The following is a 17534-nucleotide window of genomic DNA, read 5'->3' on the forward strand; positions in this document are numbered from 1 at the left end:
ATTTGTTTAAAGTTTAAACTTTCTAATCAGATTTGAAGCCTATTGGATGGTTACCGGAGCGGAGATCGGGATAGATTAATTCATGATTAATGCTTAAGATGATCATTTATATATTTATTTACGTGTAAGAAGATACAATAGGTTGTCAAAGTTCGCAATTTGGTGATTAAATTGCATATTCTTTCAAAGCCACTAACTCGTATAGTGTTTCCGGCACATGGTTATGTTCTTGGGTGAGAGAGAGAGAGAGAGAGAGAGAGAGAGAGAGAGAGAGAGAGAGAGAGAGAGAGAGAGAGAGAGAGAGAGAGAGAGAGAGAGAGAGAGAGAGAGTGAGAGAGAGGGAGAGAGACGGGGGATGGGTTATCGTGTAGTGCCAACGATGACAAGATATGATAAGATTAATGACCAGTTTTTTAATAATAGTTATCAGTCGCGTGTAGTTCGACCTCCTATTTCCTCTTCATATATTCCTCCTCTCTATACTTATTTCTTTCCTTCTCCTTCTCTAATTTTTCCTCTTTTCTTTCCCATTTATTCTCCTATCTCCTATTCCTTTTCACTCTCGCAATCGTCATCCACTCTTCACCCTACTGTTCTATTTATTTGTCCTCTTCTATATCAACATTTACAATGCTTGCCTTCCCTTTCTGTATCCTCTTTCCTCTTAATTATCCTCCTCCTCCTCCTCCTCTATTTATCCCACTCTATCATTATTCTCCTTTACCTTTCCTTCTTTATCCTCCTTCCCCCTTATTTCTCCTTCCCTTGTATCTCCATTCTTCTCCTTATATCTCTTTGTCCTCTTTCTCTATCCTTATCCCCAAGTCTATCTTCACTCCTCCATCTTCCTCTCTTCACTATCTCCCTTTCTGTTTCAATCTTCTCCCTGTCCCTCTCCTCTATCTCTTTTGTTGTCCCGCTATTATCGACGTTCCGCTGTCATCTCCACGTGCTTCTCCTACCAACATTTGCGTTACCACTACACGCGGTCATAAGCCATTGATATATCACACACAAAATACATCACATATATTACATTAGATTGACCGTTGGGTGTACAGATGTATAACGCATGCACGCATACGTACGCACGCACACCCACACTCTAGGGAGTGTGAGATAGGTGACTGGGTGATAGGAGACCAAAGGGACAGTACACAATGAAGGGGAACTGCCTACCTGTGACGATTCGAGAAAGAGACCTGGGCGTGGACGTAACACCTAATCTAACTCCTGAGGCGCATAATAACAAGGATAACGACAGCAGCGTATTCTATACTGTCAAAATTTAGAACTTCATTCAGAAACCTAAGTGAGGAGGCCTTTAGGGCGATTTACACTGCCTACGTGAGGCCAGTCTTAGAGTATGCCGCCCCATCATGGAGTCCCCACCTGAAGAAACACATAAGGAAACTGGAGAAGGTTCAGAAGTTTGCGACGAGGCTCGTCCCAGAGTTGCAAGGGATGGGATATGAAAAGCGACTGAAGGGACTGAACCTGACGACGTTAGAAAAAAAGGAGGGAACAGGGATATATGACAGCAGCATACAAAATACTTATGGGGATTGACAAAGTGGACATAGACGAAATGTTCACACGTAATAGTAACAGAACGAGGGGACATGGGTGGAAGCTGGAAACTCAGATGAGTCACAGAGATGATAGGAAGTTTTCTTTTAGCGTGAGAGTAGTGGGAAAATGGAATGCACTTGGGGAACAGGTTGTGTAAGCAAATACTATTCATAATTTTAAAACTAGGTATGATAGGGAAATAGGACAGGAGACATTGCTGTAAACAACCGATGGCTAGAAAGGCGGGATCCAAGAGTCAATGTTCGATCCTGCAGGCACAAATAGGTGAGTACACACACACACACACACACACACACACACACACACACACACACACACACACACACACACACACACACACACACACACGGACGCATAGGGGTCTAGTAGCCGAGTGGATAGCGTGGGGATTCGTAGTCCTGAGCCCCGGGTTCGATTTCTGGCGCCGGCAGAGACAAATGGGCAGAGTTTCTTTCACCCTTATGTCCCTGTTACCTAGCAGTAAATAGGTACCTGGGAGTTAGACAGCTGTTACGGGCTGCTTCCTGTGTGTGTGTGTGTGTGTGTGTGACAAAAGTTAGTTAGTAGTTAGTTACAGTTGACTGATTGACAGTTGAGAGGCGGGCCAAAAGAGCAGAGCTCAACCCCCGCAAGCACAACTAGGTGAATACAACTAGGTGAATACACACACACACACACACACACACACACACACACACACACACACACACACACACACACACACACACACACACATACACACACACACACACACACACATCTGATCTCCCAGAGGGTATAGAATCGTTCCATGCATTTTTGCATGGAACGATTGCATCATCAGCATAGAATGTTGATGATGCAAAAATTATGAGGAGGATTAAAACAGAGGAAGATAGCATGAGGCTACAAGATGACCTAGACAGACTGAATGAATTGTCCAACAAATGGCTACTAAAGTTCAACCTGAGTAAATGTAAGGTAATGAAAATAGGCGGTAGAAACAGGAGGCCAGACACAGGATACAGAATGGGGATGAAGTACTTCATGAAGCAGACAGAGAGAAAGATCTAGGAGTTGATATCACACCAAATCTGTCTCCTGAAGCCAACATAAAAAGAATAACATCTGCGGCATACGCGAGGCTGGCTAACATCAGAACAGTCTTCAGGAACCTGTGTAAGGAATCATTCAGAACCTCCTAAACCACATATGTAAGACCAATCTTGGGTTATGCGGCCCCAGCATGGAGCCCGTACCTTGTCAAGCACAAGATAAAGCTGAAAAAATTTCAGAGGTATGCCACTAGGCTAGTCGCAGAACTAAGAGGCATGAGTTATAAGGAAAGGCTGCGTGAAATGCACCTCACGACACTGGAAGACAGAAGAGTAAGGAGAGACATGATCACTACCTACAAAATTCTCAGAGAAATTGACAGGGTAGATAAGGACAAATTGTTTAACATGGGTGGTACGCGAACCAGGGGACATAGGTGGAAGTAAGTAAGGATCAAAAGAAGGCACCAAACCGGGAAGGCTATGTAGCTCCATCAAATATGTGCGGGATAATCAGAGGGCGCTAAATATCACCAAGGATGCCAATACGAGAACAGAAACGCATAAGGCCAACGTATGGGCCAAAACCTTAAGGAGGGAAAGGGCCTTAGAGCATTCAGCACGGAAGTAAGAGATATGGGCTGACCAAGACAAACGAGTGTCAAAGATTAACCCTAGAAGCTTAGCAGAATCCTTGTACACAAGGGGATGTCCATAAAGTGACAAAGAGGGACGAAGAATGACACGCTTCCAAGTAAAAGTCATGGCACAAGTCTTAGACGCAGAGAACTTGAAACCATGATCAGTGGCCCAAGACGACATGGCATCAATCGCAAGTTGAAGTCACCATTGAAGGAGAGGAGAATCATCACCCCAACAGCAAAGGGTAAGATCGTCTACATAGAGAGCGGAGAAGACGCCAGAAGGAAGGGAGGAAAGAAGATCATTGAGAGCAACAAGAAAAAGAGTAGTGCTCAGAACGCTAACTTGGGGCACACGCTACACATGCTACAAGGGGACACAGGTGGAAGCAATTATCTAAAGAAGGCACCAAACCGGGAAGGCTATGTAGCACCATCAAATGTGCGGAATAATCAGAGGGTGCTAAATATCACCAAGGATGCCAATACGAGAACAGAAACGCATAAGGCGAACGATATCAAAAGTATCCGATTCACCAAGAACCTATTGAGGGACAAGTGACCGCGAGGGGTGGTCGGAAAGCAAGACACATGCTCGTCTTGGAAGTTAGGACATTCAACAAGGATATGCACAACGGTAAGAGGGACAATGCAATTTGGATAATAAGGAGCTGGGCAGTGCTCCATTAAGTGACCGTGAGTTAAGCGAGTATGGTCAAGATGCAACCGCGCTAGAGCCGTTTCCCAGCGCCGGTTACGGTTGCAGGAGGATATTGGCGAAAAGGGGCAGAGAGTGGTACCAAGCCTTACTCCAAAGGAACGACGAGAGAGGACACTTTGAAGGAAGAGAGGGAGATTCCCACGAAAGCGAAAAGAATGAAGTTGGGACAGAATGTGATAGGGGAGCCGGTCGGCCGAGCGGACAGCACACTGGACTTGTGATCCTGTGGTCCCGGGTTCGATCCCGGGCGCCGGCGAGAAACAATGGGCAGAGTTTCTTTCACCCTATGCCCCTGTTACCTAGCAGTAAAATAGGTACCTGGGTGTTAGTCAGCTGTCACGGGCTGCTTCCTGGGGGTGGAGGCCTGGTCGAGGACCGGGCCGCGGGGACACTAAAAAGCCCCAAAATCATCTCAAGATTACCTCAAGATAACCGCCAGGTAGTGTCGTAAGCCTTTTCCAGGTCAAAAAGGACGGCAACAACGGAGGTCTTCGCAGCAAAAGCAGTACGAATATAGACCTCCAAGTTCACCAGGACATCCGTTGTACTGCGGCATTTGAGAAAACCAAATTGAGAAGGGGAAAGGAGGTGATAGTGCTCTAAGAACCACATCAGACAAACATTAACCATACGTTCAAAGAGCTTGCAGACACAACTCGTGAGGGCAATAGGGCGGAAGTCCTTGGGGGATGACCCGAGAGACCCTGGTTTCCGAACAGGGAGGACAACAGCATCGAGCCAGTCCTCAGGGACTGACGACGACTCCCAGACCCGATTAAACAGACTCGGTAAATACTGAGAAGAGCACGGAGGGAGATGTCGAAGCATCTCATAATGAATGCCATCGGAGCCTGCCGCCATAGATCCACAGAGGGCCAGGGCAGACTGGAGCTCAGAGAGAGAGAAGGGATCATTATAGGGAAGGTTGGGATGGATGGGTACAGAAATCCAAAGGACGAGATTCAAGAAGAGGCTTATGAAGAAGGAAGAAATGGGGGAGATGAGAACCAGAGCTAACAGACGAAACGTGGGAACCCAATTCGGTCGCGACCTACAATGGGTCCGCCACAAGATGTCTCACCGGTCCTTCACCAAGGTGAAGGACTGGTGAGACATCAGGAACGAACTTATCCACTATCTTACAAATACACTTCCAAATCAGCGGTAGAGGAGTTTCGGACGTGATGGTGGAGACATAAGACATCCAACACGCACGTTTAGCTGTACGGATGGTCCTACGGGCCACTGCACTTGCCTTCCGAAACAAAAGAAAAGATTCAGTCGTCTGCTGGCGACAATGTCTCTTCCAGGCTGCACGCTTACGGTGGACAGCCCGAGCACAGTCCACATTCCACCAGGGAATGCACTTCTGCATTCCGCGAGAGGAAGAGCGAGGAATAGAGCAGAGGGTAGCGTCGAAGACGATATCATAAAAAAGGAGGAGGCGCGAGGGAGAGGCAGAATGGAGAGGTTGGAGATAGTAGCACGGAGGGTAAAGAGGGGCCAGTCAGCCTCGGCAAACTGCCACTTAGGGAAGGAGAGGGGAGGGTGAAAAGAGAAAAAGGAAACAAAGATGGGAAAATGGTCACTGCCCTGGAGGTATTCAAGAACCCGCCACTCGAAATCTAAGTAAAGGGAAGACGAGCAAAGAGAAAGATCAAGACAGGAAAGGGAGCGAGTCCGAGAGTCAAAATGAGTGGGCTCACCAGAATTCAGAAGAGACAGGGAAAAAGAGAGGATGAACGGTTCGAGAAGGCGATCTCGGGTGTTTATCAGAACATCACCCCAAAGGGTATGTCGACAATTTGAAATCACCTAGCAGGAGCACCAGGCTCCGGCAAGGAGTCCATAGGTGTTTAAGATCAGGAAGAGAAAGCGGGACACTCGGGGGGGGGGGGAGATAAATGGAACAAACCATGTACCATTTCCTCACAAAGATACGAGCAGCAGAACAAATGGAGAGGTGAGGGAAAAAGTAAGGGGACAAAGGGAACATCAGAGCGAATCAAGAGAGCAGAAGAGTTAGGAGCTCCAGCAACAGCTGGGGGGGGGGAGAGAAAGGAATAGCCACGAAAGTGACCAGGACGAGCATCAAGCATCGGCTCCTGGAGACAGACACAAAGGGGCGAAAATCGTGAAAGCAGAAGTTGGAGTTCGAGAAAATTGGCGTAATAACCACGAATGTTCCATTGAAGAATAGACATCGATAAGAAGAGAATGGACAGCATCAGAGAACAACGAAGAAACAAAGGCGAAAAGGGAACACAGCACGTTAAAGAAGCGCAGGATCAGGGTCAGGGTCAGCAAAGTCAGGGTTAGGGGGCATGGGTAAACTGGCGCAGAATCAAGAGGGAGGAGATCAAAGTATTTGGCCCACGAAGCAGGACTAAGCAAGCCTTGAAACACATCAGTACGGGAAGGAATCGAGCAAGTGCAGCCATGGCGAGGACGGCGTTGAGAACCTCCAGAGAGAGAGGGGCTAAAAGGCGCAGTAGTCACAACTAGAGACTGAGCCGTGCCAGGGGACGAGGTGGTCACCACTGGAGGCTTGGGGCTCGACCCAACCACAGAGGAGGGAGCGGAGCCGAGGGGAGTACCCTGGAAACACAAACCGAAACTGTCTCTACTTTCCGCTTGTTACAACTTGTAATAAAGTTGTTACATCTTGGCTTAACGTGTTTATGACGTATTAGAACGTTGTTACAACTTGGTATATTGGTTGTTATAACTGGTTAGGAAGTGTTAAAACTTGTTTGAACGTTGTACCAACGTCGTAGTTTCGGTGTGTGTTTGGCGGGTAGTCAGGAGGGTCAGAGGAGGAGCAAGGTTGGGGCCCAATGCGGCGAGGACTACAGAGTCTGGTCTTCCAACACGGTCCAACTTGGGGGCTTGGTCGCCCACCCCACGAGCCTGAGAAGGGATAAGAACAAACAACAGAATTCGACATGAAACGAGAGGAAAAACATTCATTCACGAATGTGCCCCCATACCCACCATAGAGCCACAATTAGAGGCAGGACACCCAACAGGAAGCTATCGCCGATCATGTCGGGGCCCCCTAGGGGTGCGTCGTGAGTATACGCCCCGCGAACGCCACCTTAAGAACCGTCTGTCCATCGAGATCGGGTTCAGTGACGAAAGGAGGATTGACAATAAAAGGTTCCCCTCGGTCTCGACGTCGGGCACTACAGTCCTACGGGTGCAAGAGTAGTCCCCAAACACCCGGGCGTCAAAATAGAAGAAGTCCAAAAGAATAACCAAAACAAGCAAAAGGTCGGCAGGAAAGGACAAGTAGATGGGAGAAGAGGGGGAGAAAAACGAAACATAAGGAAAAGGAAAAGCGATCCTGCATAATTGGAGAAGACTGCAGCAGGAGCATAAGGCCACAAAAAGACAGAGGACTGTCCCATGGAGCATCACACTCCGGCAGCCGACCACCAAGCCCCCCCCCTCACGGCGCCAACAGGCTGGATGGGGAGGGGGGTGACACAGGTGGAAATTGAGTACCCAAATGAGCCATGGGGACATTAGAAAGAACTTTTTCAGTGTCAGAGTAGTTTTTTTATTTGTTTTGTTTTTTTTCAGGGATATTCTTGCACGGGCCCTAAGCCACTGGCTGGCCCACTATGTGGGCCCTAAGCCACTGGCTGGCCCACTGCGCAGGCCCCAAGTCTCTCGCTGGCCCACTGCACGGGCCCTAAGCCTCTGGCTGGCCCACTGCACGGGCCCTAAGCCTCTGGCTGGCCCACTGCACGGGCCCTAAGCCTCTGGCTGGCCCACTAAGTGTTGCTTGTTTCTGTTTTACTTGGGCTGAGTATGAGTATTTATGATTCGTATGGTCGCTTCAGTAAGATTTTGCCCCATGTGTTTAACAACTACTTCTGCTCTGTTGACTCTAAGTTGAAATCTTAATGGGTTTGTAACTGTGCACTGTTAGATAATGTTCCAGTGGTCTGTTGTGGTTGTAACTGTGCACTGTGTTATATAATGTTCCAGTGGTCTGTTGTGGTTGTAATTGTGCACTGTGTTATATAATGTTCCAGTGGTCTGTTGTGGTTGTAACTGTGCACTGTGTTAGATAATGTTCCAGTGGTCTGTCGGGCATTTCTCCACAGTGCTGACATTTCCTCTCATCTTCCGGAACCTGTAAGCCTATTTCCCATGCACATGGGTATCCAAGCCTGATGCTATGTAAGTGTACTTCTGTTGTTCTACTGTTCCCTTTCATCAACATAAGTGGTTCGTAGTTGGTTGAATTCTTGTAGCAACCCGCAGATCCTGATGTTGCAACTGCTGTGTTGTGGCCACTGTACATCTTTTGCATTGCTCTGTTTCTAATTACTTTCTTAATCTGTGATAGACTCTGTGGTATGTAGTCTACATTTCTTCTCTTAGTTGCAAGTTTTGCAGCTTCGTCTGCAATGTCATTTCCTATTATTCCCACATGACTTGGCACCCAGTTGATAAGTAGCCGACGGCCTTGTCGTTTGAGTGTTTGCATTAATGATATGACATTTGTGATCAGATGGATGTTATCACGTATGTGTGTTCTCATTGCAAGGTTTCAATGGCTGTTCTCGAATCTGTATGTATGATAACATGTTGTCGGTCAGAGTAGTTAGTAAATGGAATGCATTAGGCAGTGATGTGGTGGAGGCTGACTCCATACACAGTTTCAAATGTAGATATGATGAGAGCCCAGTAGGCTCAGGAATCCGTACACCTGTTGACTGACGGTTGAGAGGCGGGACCAAAGAGCTCAACCCCCGCAAGCACAACTAGGTGAGTACAGTTACGACCAGCGACCAGTGTTAACAACAACAACAACAACAACAACAACAACAACAACAACAACCTCACGTTTGGCCTCCAAGTTTGGACAGAGAGAAATTCTCTCTTATATTATACTAGCGGAGTGTACCTGCCATTGTCCTAGTCTGTCTATCATCTGTCCATCTATTTATCCATTTACCTATCCATCTATCCATCCATGTACCCAAGTATGTGTATGCCCCAGGGCGCGGTGTGTGGCGGGTGGTGATGATGACGGTGAGGTTCCACGGACGGCGAGTGTTGGTGTGCGTGGTGCTCCTGGTGGCCGGCGGCGGCGTCTACCATCTCTTCTCTCTCAACACCCTCACTGACGTCCACGACCGAGTACTGCTTAGGTGAGTCCACCCAGGTCCTGCCCAGGTGAGTCCAGCCCAGGTCCTGCCCAGGTGAGTCCAGCCCAGGTCCTGCCCAGGTGAGTCCACCCAGGTCCTGCCCAGGTGAGTCCACCCAGGTCCTGCCCAGGTGAGTCCACCCGGGTCCTGCCCAGGTGAGTCCACCAGGGTCCTGCCCAGGTGAGTCCACCCAGGTCCTGCCCAGGTGAGTCCACCCGGGTCCTGCCCAGGTGACGCCAGGTGGTGTCCAGGTGAGTGAGGCAAGGTGGTGCCCAGGTGAGTGAGGCCCGGTGGTCAAGACTGACACAAGTGAGTAGAGCCGGCTTGCAACACCCACTATTCCAACGTGTTCCCCAACCACTCCCCAGCCCGAAGACAGCAATATGTGACTAATAATCCTTGCAATAATTATTGTATACGTAATTAGTACTGTCTCTTATCTTCAAGAGCCGTGGGGGTGTTTCTCAGGCGCTCTTATGCAACAAGAGTTGTCTCCTGTTAATGCAGTGTTGCACATGACTGTTGCACTGTGGTGGGTTCTCTGCAAGCTCTGAGTTCATCAGTTGACTGCTTCAACAGCTGACTGTTTCATCAGCTGACTGCTTCATCAGCTGACTGCTTCATCAGCTGACTGCTTCATCTGCTGACTGTTTCATCAGCTGACTGCTTCATCAGCTGACTGCTTCATCAGCTGACTGCTTCATCAGCTGACTGCTTCATCAGCTGACTGCTTCATCAGTTGACTGCTTCATCAGCTGACTGCTTCATCAGCTGACTGCTTCATCTGCTGACTGTTTCATCAGCTGACTGCTTCATCAGCTGACTGCTTCATCTGCTGACTGTTTCATCAGCTGACTGCTTCATCAGCTGACTGTTTCATCAGCTGACTGCTTCATCAGCTGACTGCTTCATCAGCTGACTGCTTCATCTGCTGACTGTTTCATCAGCTGACTGCTTCGTCAGCTGACTGCTTCATCTGCTGACTGTTTCATCAGCTGACTGCTTCGTCAGCTGACTGCTTCATCAGCTGACTGCTTCATCAGCTGACTGCTTCATCAGCTGACTGTTTCATCAGCTGACTGCTTCATCAGTTGACTGCTTCATCAGTTGACTGCTTCATCAGTTGACTGTTTCATCAGCTGACTGCTTCATCAGTTGACTGCTTCATCAGTTGACTGCTTCATCAGCTGACTGTTTCATCTGCTGACTGCTTCATCAGCTGACTGCTTCATCAGCTGACTGCTTCATCAGTTGACTGCTTCATCAGCTGACTGATTCATCAGCTGACTGTTTCATCTGCTGACTGCTTCATCAGCTGACTGTTTCATCAGCTGACTGATTCATCAGCTGACTGCTTCATCAGCTGACTGCTTCATTAGCTGACTGCTTCATCAGCTGACTGATTCATCAGCTGACTGCTTCATCAGCTGACTGCTTCATCAGCTGACTGCTTCATCAGCTGACTGCTTCATCAGCTGACTGATTCATCAGCTGACTGCTTCATCAGTTGACTGCTTCATCAGCTGACTATTTCATCAGCTGACTGCTTCATCAGCTGACTGATTCATCAGCTGACTATTTCATCAGCTGACTGCTTCATCAGCTGACTGATTCATCAGCTGACTGCTTCATCAGCTGACTGCTTCATCAGCTGACTGATTCATCAGCTGACTGATTCATCAGCTGACTGCTTCATCAGCTGACTGATTCATCAGCTGACTGCTTCATCAGTTGACTGCTTCATCAGTTGACTGCTTCATCAGTTGACTGCTTCATCAAATATATTAAAAAATATATATTTAAGTAAAATAGTGAAGTAAATTCTTAGGCCACTTGGAGCATAATCTTACAGTTTATTTCTTGCGTACGAGTACGTACCAAGATGGTGCACGAGGGGCACGTACCAAGATGGTGCACGGCGGGTACGTACCTAGGTGGTGCACGGCGGGTACGTACCAAGATGGAGCACGGCGGGTACGTACCAAGATGGTGCACGGCGGGTACGTACCTAGGTGGTGCACGGCGGGTACGTACCAAGATGGTGCACGGCGGGTACGTACCAAGATGGTGCACGAGGGGCACGTACCAAGATGGTACACGGCGGGTACGTACCAAGATGGTGCACGGCGGGTACGTACCAAGATGGTACACGGCGGGTACGTACCAAGATGGTGCACGACGGGTACGTACCAAGATGGTGCACGGCGGGTACGTACCAAGATGGTGCACGGCGGGTACGTACCAAGATGGTGCACGGCGGGTACGTACCAAGATGGTGCACGGCGGGTACGTACCAAGATGGTGCACGGCGGGTACGTACCAAGATGGTGCACGGCGGGTACGTAATTAGATGGAGCACGGCGGGTACGTACCAAGATGGTGCAAGGCGGGTACGTAATTAGATGGAGCACGGCGGGTACGTACCAAGATGGAGCACGGCGGGTACGTACCAAGATGGTGCACGGCGGGTATGTACCAAGATGGCGCACGACGGGTACGTACCAAGATGGTGCACGGCGGGTACGTACCAAGATGGTGCACGGCGGGTACGTACCAAGATGGTGCACGGCGGGTACGTACCAAGATGGTGCACGGTGGGTACGTACCAAGATGGTGCACGGCGGGTACGTAATTAGATGGAGCACGGCGGGTACGTACCAAGATGGTGCACGGCGGGTACGTAATTAGATGGAGCACGGCGGGTACGTACCAAGATGGTGCACGGCCAGTACGTCCCTAGATGGTGCACGGCCAGCACGTCCCTAGATGGTGCACGACCAGCACGTACCTAGGTGGTGCACGGCCAGCACGTCCCTAGATGGTGCACGGCCAGCACGTACCTAGGTGGTGCACGGCCAGCACGTCCCTAGATGGTGCACGGCCAGCACGTCCCTAGATGGTGCACGACCAGCACGTACCTAGGTGGTGCACGGCCAGCACGTCCCTAGATGGTGCACGGCCAGCACGTCCCTAGATGGTGCACGGCCAGCACGTACCTAGGTGGTGCACGGCCAGTACGTCCCTAGATGGTGCACGGGCAGCACGTCCCTAGATGGTGCACGGCCAGCACGTCCCTAGATGGTGCACGGCCAGCACGTCCCTAGGTGGTGCACGGCCAGTACGTTCCTAGGTGGTGCACGACCAGCACGTACCTAGGTGGTGCACGGCCAGTACGTCCCTAGATGGTGCACGACCAGCACGTCCCTAGATGGTGCACGGCCAGTACGTTCCTAGGTGGTGCACGGCCAGCACGTCCCTAGGTGGTGCACGGCCAGTACGTCCCTAGGTGGTGCACGACCAGCACGTACCTAGGTGGTGCACGGCCAGCACGTACCTAGGTGGTGCACGGCCAGCACGTACCTAGGTGGTGCACGGCCAGCACGTACCTAGGTGGTGCACGGGCAGCACGTACCTAGGTGGTGCACGGCCAGCACGTACCTAGGTGGTGCACGGCCAGCACGTACCTAGGTGGTGCACGGCCAGCACGTACCTAGGTGGTGCACGGGCAGCACGTACCTAGGTGGTGCACGGCCAGCACGTACCTAGGTGGTGCACGGCCAGCACGTACCTAGGTGGTACACGGCCAGTACGTCCCTAGATGGTGCACGGCCAGTACGTCCCTAGATGGTGCACGGCCAGCACGTACCTAGGTGGTGCACGGGCAGCACGTACCTAGGTGGTGCACGGCCAGCACGTACCTAGGTGGTGCACGGCCAGCACGTACCTAGGTGGTGCACGGGCAGCACGTACCTAGGTGGTGCACGGGGAGCACGTACCTAGGTGGTGCACGGCCAGCACGTACCTAGGTGGTACACGGCCAGTACGTCCCTAGATGGTGCACGGCCAGTACGTCCCTAGATGGTGCACGGCCAGTACGTACCTAGAAGGTGCACGGCCAGTACGTACCTAAATGGTGCACGGCCAGTACGTCCCTAGATGGTGCACGGCCAGCACGTACCTAGATGGTGCACGGCCAGTACGTCCCTAGATGGTGCACGGCCAGTTCGTACCTAGATGGTGCACGGCCAGTACGTACCTAGGTTCTTCCACACGTGACTTCCGGGTAGTACCGAGCCTTATCACGGGGGAGAGGAAATGGCAAGATCCTGCCATACAGGGCCGGGAGATATCTGTCTGGGTCATGGATGGCAACACTGGCGACCACACCTGAGGGGCGAGGCAGCGTGGCAACACTGGCGACCACACCTGAGGGGTGAGGCAGCGTGGCAACACTGGCGACCACACCTGAGGGGTGAGGCAGCGTGGCAACACTGGCGACCACACCTGAGGGGTGAGGCAGTGTGGCAACACTGGCGACCACACCTGAGGGGTGAGGCAGCGTGGCAACACTGGCGACCACACCTGAGGGGTGAGGCGGTGTGGCAACACTGGCGACCACACCTGAGGGGTGAGGCAGCGTGGCAACACTGGCGACCACACCTGAGGGGTGAGGCAGCGTGGCAACACTGGCGACCACACCTGAGGGGTGAGGCAGCGTGGCAACACTGGCGACCACACCTGAGGGGTGAGGCAGCGTGGCAACAGTTCTAACGACCGAATTTCTCGGTCGAGAAAAAAGTAGAGTTCCTGTGAGTCTAGTCTTGTGACCCAGTGAGTCATAGTAGTGAGTCATACTATTGAGTCACTAGTGAGTCATGCTAGTGAGTCATAGTAGTGAGTCATAATATTGAGTCACTAGTGAGTCATACTAGTGAGTCATAGTAGTGAGTCATACTATTGGGTCACTAGTGAGTCGTACTAGTGAGTCATAGTAGTGAGTCATACTATTGAGTCACTAGTGAGTCATACTAGTGAGTCATAGTAGTGAGTCATACTATTGAGTCACTAGTGAGTCATACTAGTGAGTCATAGTAGTGAGTCATAGTAGTGAGTCACTAGTGAGTCATACTAGTGAGTCATAGTAGTGAGTCACTAGTGAGTCATACTAGTGAGTCATAGAAGTGAGTCACTAGTGAGTCATAGTAGTGAGTCACAGTATTGAGTCATACTAGTGAGCCACTAGTGAGTCATACTAGTGAGTCATAGTAGTGAGTCACTAGTGAGTCATAGTAGTGAGTCACTAGTGAGTCATACTAGTGAGTCACTAGTGAGTCATAGTAGTGAGTCACTAGTGAGTCATAGTAGTGAGTCACTAGTGAGTCATAGTAGTGAGTCACTAGTGAGTCATAGTAGTGAGTAACTAGTGAGTCATAGTAGTGAGTCACTAGTGAGTCATAGTAGTGAGTCACTAGTGAGTCATACTAGTGAGTCATACTAGTGAGTCACTAGTGAGTCATACTAGTGAGTCACTAGTGAGTCATAGTAGTGAGTCTTACTAGTGAGTCACTAGTGAGTCACTAGTGAGTCATACTAGTGAGTCACTAGTGAGTCATACTAGTGAGTCACTAGTGAGTCATACTAGTGAGTCACTAGTGAGTCATACTAGTGAGTCATAGTAGTGAGTCATACTAGTGAGTCACTAGTGAGTCATACTAGTGAGTCATAGTAGTGAGTCACTAGTGAGTCATAGTAGTGAATCATACTAGCGAGTTATACCAGCGAGTCATACTAGTGAGTCATACTAGCGAGTCATACTTGCGAGTCATACTAGCGAGTCATACTAGCATGTTATAGCAGCGAGTCATACCAGCGAGTCATACTAGTGAGTCATACTAGTGAGTTACACTAGCGAGTCATACTAGCGAGTCATACTAGTGAGTTATACTAGTGAGTCATACTAGCGAGTTATACCAGTGAGTCATACTAGTGAGTCATACTAGCGAGTCATACTAGCGAGTCATACTAGTGAGTCATACTAGCGAGTTATACCAGTGAGTCATACCAGCGAGTCATACTAGTGAGTCATGCTAGTGACTCATACTTGTGAGACATATTAGTGAGTCATACTAGCGAGTCAATAGCATGACTCATACTAGTGAGCCATACTAGCGAGTCATACTAGTGAGTCATTCCAGCGAGTCATACTAGCGAGTCATACCAGCGAGTCATACAAGAAAGTCATACTAGCGAGTTTTACCAGAGTCATACCAATGAGTCATACTTGCGAGTCATACTAGCGAGTTATACTAGCGAGTCATACTAGTGAGCCATACCAGCGAGTCATACTAGTGAGTCATACTTGCGAGTCATATTTGCGAGTCATATTTGCGAGTCATACTAACGAGTTATACTAGCGAGTCATACTAGTGAGTCATACTTCCGAGTCATACTAGTGAGTCATACTTGCGAGTCATACTAGAGAGTCATACCAGCGAGTCATACTAGCGAGTCATACCAGCGAGTCATACCAGCGAGTCATACCAGCGAGTCATACTAGTGAGTTATACTAGTGAGACATACCAGCAAGTCATACAAGCGAGTCATACTAGCAAGTTATACCAGTGAGTCACACTAGCAAGTCATACCAGTGAGTCATACTAGCAAGTCATACCAGTGAGTCATACTAGCAAGTTATACCTATGAGTCATACTAGCAAGTCATACCAGTGAGTCATACTAGCAAGTCATACTAGCGAGTCATACTAGCAAGTCATACCAGCGAGTCATACTAGATAGTCATTCCAGCGAGTCATACTAGCAAGTCATACCAGCGAGTCATACTAGACTCCTCTATAACAATACGTCGTATTTTGACGTATAAATCTCCTACGGCCAAAATCTGGTCTCCTAAAATCACCATGTCGGCTCACAAAAAAATGTCCTGTTTTCTATATGTGGGTAGCGGGGTTGGTTAGGTTCGGGCAATTTAGTCCGTTATTTTAGTGACGTTGTGAACGCTCAAGAGGACGGGCTGCATACTGAGTCCTTATTGACGATTGTGATGGTGACGGTGATGGTGATGGTCCCAGGCAGCTGTTGGTGATGGTGACGTTGGTGATAGTGAGGGTCCCAGGCAGCTGTTGGTGATGGTGAGGGTCCCAGGCAGCTGTTGGTGATGGTGACGTTGGTGATGGTGATGGTCCCAGGCAGCTGTTGGTAATGGTGACGTTGGTGATGGTGAGGGTCCCAGGCAGCTGTTGGTGATGGTGAGGGTCCCAGGCAGCTGTTGGTGATGGTGAGGGTCCCAGGCAGCTGTTGGTGATGGTGACGGTCCCAGGCAGCTGTTGGTGATGGTGACGGTCCCAGGCAGCTGTTGGTGATGGTGAGGGTCCCAGGCAGCTGTTGGTGATGGTGACGGTCCCAGGCAGCTGTTGGTGATGGTGAGGGTCCCAGGCAGCTGTTGGTGATGGTGAGGGTCCCAGGCAGCTGTTGGTGATGGTGACGGTCCCAGGCAGCTGTTGGTGATGGTGACGGTCCCAGGCAGCTGTTGGTGATGGTGACGGTCCCAGGCAGCTGTTGGTGATGGTGACGGTCCCAGGCAGCTGTTGGTGATGGTGACGGTCCCAGGCAGCTGTTGGTGATGGTGAGGGTCCCAGGCAGCTGTTGGTGATGGTGACGGTCCCAGGCAGCTGTTGGTGATGGTGACGGTCCCAGGCAGCTGTTGGTGATGGTGAGGGTCCCAGGCAGCTGTTGGTGATGGTGACGTTGGTGATGGTTCCAGGCAGCTGTTGGGGATGGTGACGGTCCCAGGCAGCTGTTGGGGATGGTGATGGTCCCAGGCAGCTGTTGGGGATGGTGACGTTGGTGATGGTGATGGTCCCAGGCAGCTGTTGGTGATGGTGACGGTCCCAGGCAGCTGTTGGTGATGGTGACGTTGGTGATGGTGAGGGTCCCAGGCAGCTGTTGGTGATGGTGACGTTGGTGATGGTGAGGGTCCCAGGCAGCTGTTGGTGATGGTGACGGTCCCAGGCAGCTGTTGGTGATGGTGAGGGTCCCAGGCAGGTGTGGGTGATGGTGAGGGTCCCAGGCAGGTGTTGGTGATGGTGAGGGTCCCAGGCAGGTGTTGGTGATGGTGAGGGTCCCAGGCAGGTGTTGGTGATGGTGAGGGTCACATGTCGGAAAATCCGACACCATTTAATAATCATACAGATAATAGCTGTGTTGTATAAACAAGTTACCCATAGAAAACGTAACTTGTAGTGGAATTACCGTCTAAAGAAAACAGGATATCATCACCACATACTATTATATTCACCACCTATTATGGTGGGAATTATTCTTAAATACATTAGTCTTTGGACTTTACCATCATAAAACATCTCATATAAATTAACTTAATTATCAATATTAAAGTAGAGTAAATGTGACCCTTCTATCACTTTCTGACATGTGGACAATGTAGGCCAGGCGTCAGAGTGAGGAAGGGGCAGCCATTGTTGATACTAGACCAGAGGCTCACAGGAGCAAATACGGCTCCTGTTAATTTTACTTGGACGTAGTGTTATGGAAACCAAAGGTGTACCATTATCAACACGCTGTCA

The 17534-nt window shown here is 49.9% G+C and overlaps 1 protein-coding gene across 3 annotated transcripts in view; it reads left to right on the forward strand.

The window, feature by feature from the left end:
• LOC123767856 (uncharacterized) overlaps window positions 1-17534 on the forward strand; it is a 96094-nt gene that overhangs the window by 3480 nt on the left and 75080 nt on the right. For all 3 annotated transcript variants that reach the window (XM_069310342.1, XM_069310343.1, XM_069310341.1), the window contains exon 2: window positions 9007-9157. In XM_069310342.1, the coding sequence (XP_069166443.1) occupies window positions 9030-9157 (128 nt within the window). In that variant the 5' untranslated portion in view covers window positions 9007-9029. The remainder of the gene's footprint in view (window positions 1-9006; window positions 9158-17534) is intronic.

Source organism: Procambarus clarkii, chromosome 67 (genome assembly GCF_040958095.1).
Source record: "Procambarus clarkii isolate CNS0578487 chromosome 67, FALCON_Pclarkii_2.0, whole genome shotgun sequence".
NCBI classification, from domain to species: Eukaryota; Metazoa; Arthropoda; class Malacostraca; order Decapoda; family Cambaridae; genus Procambarus; species Procambarus clarkii.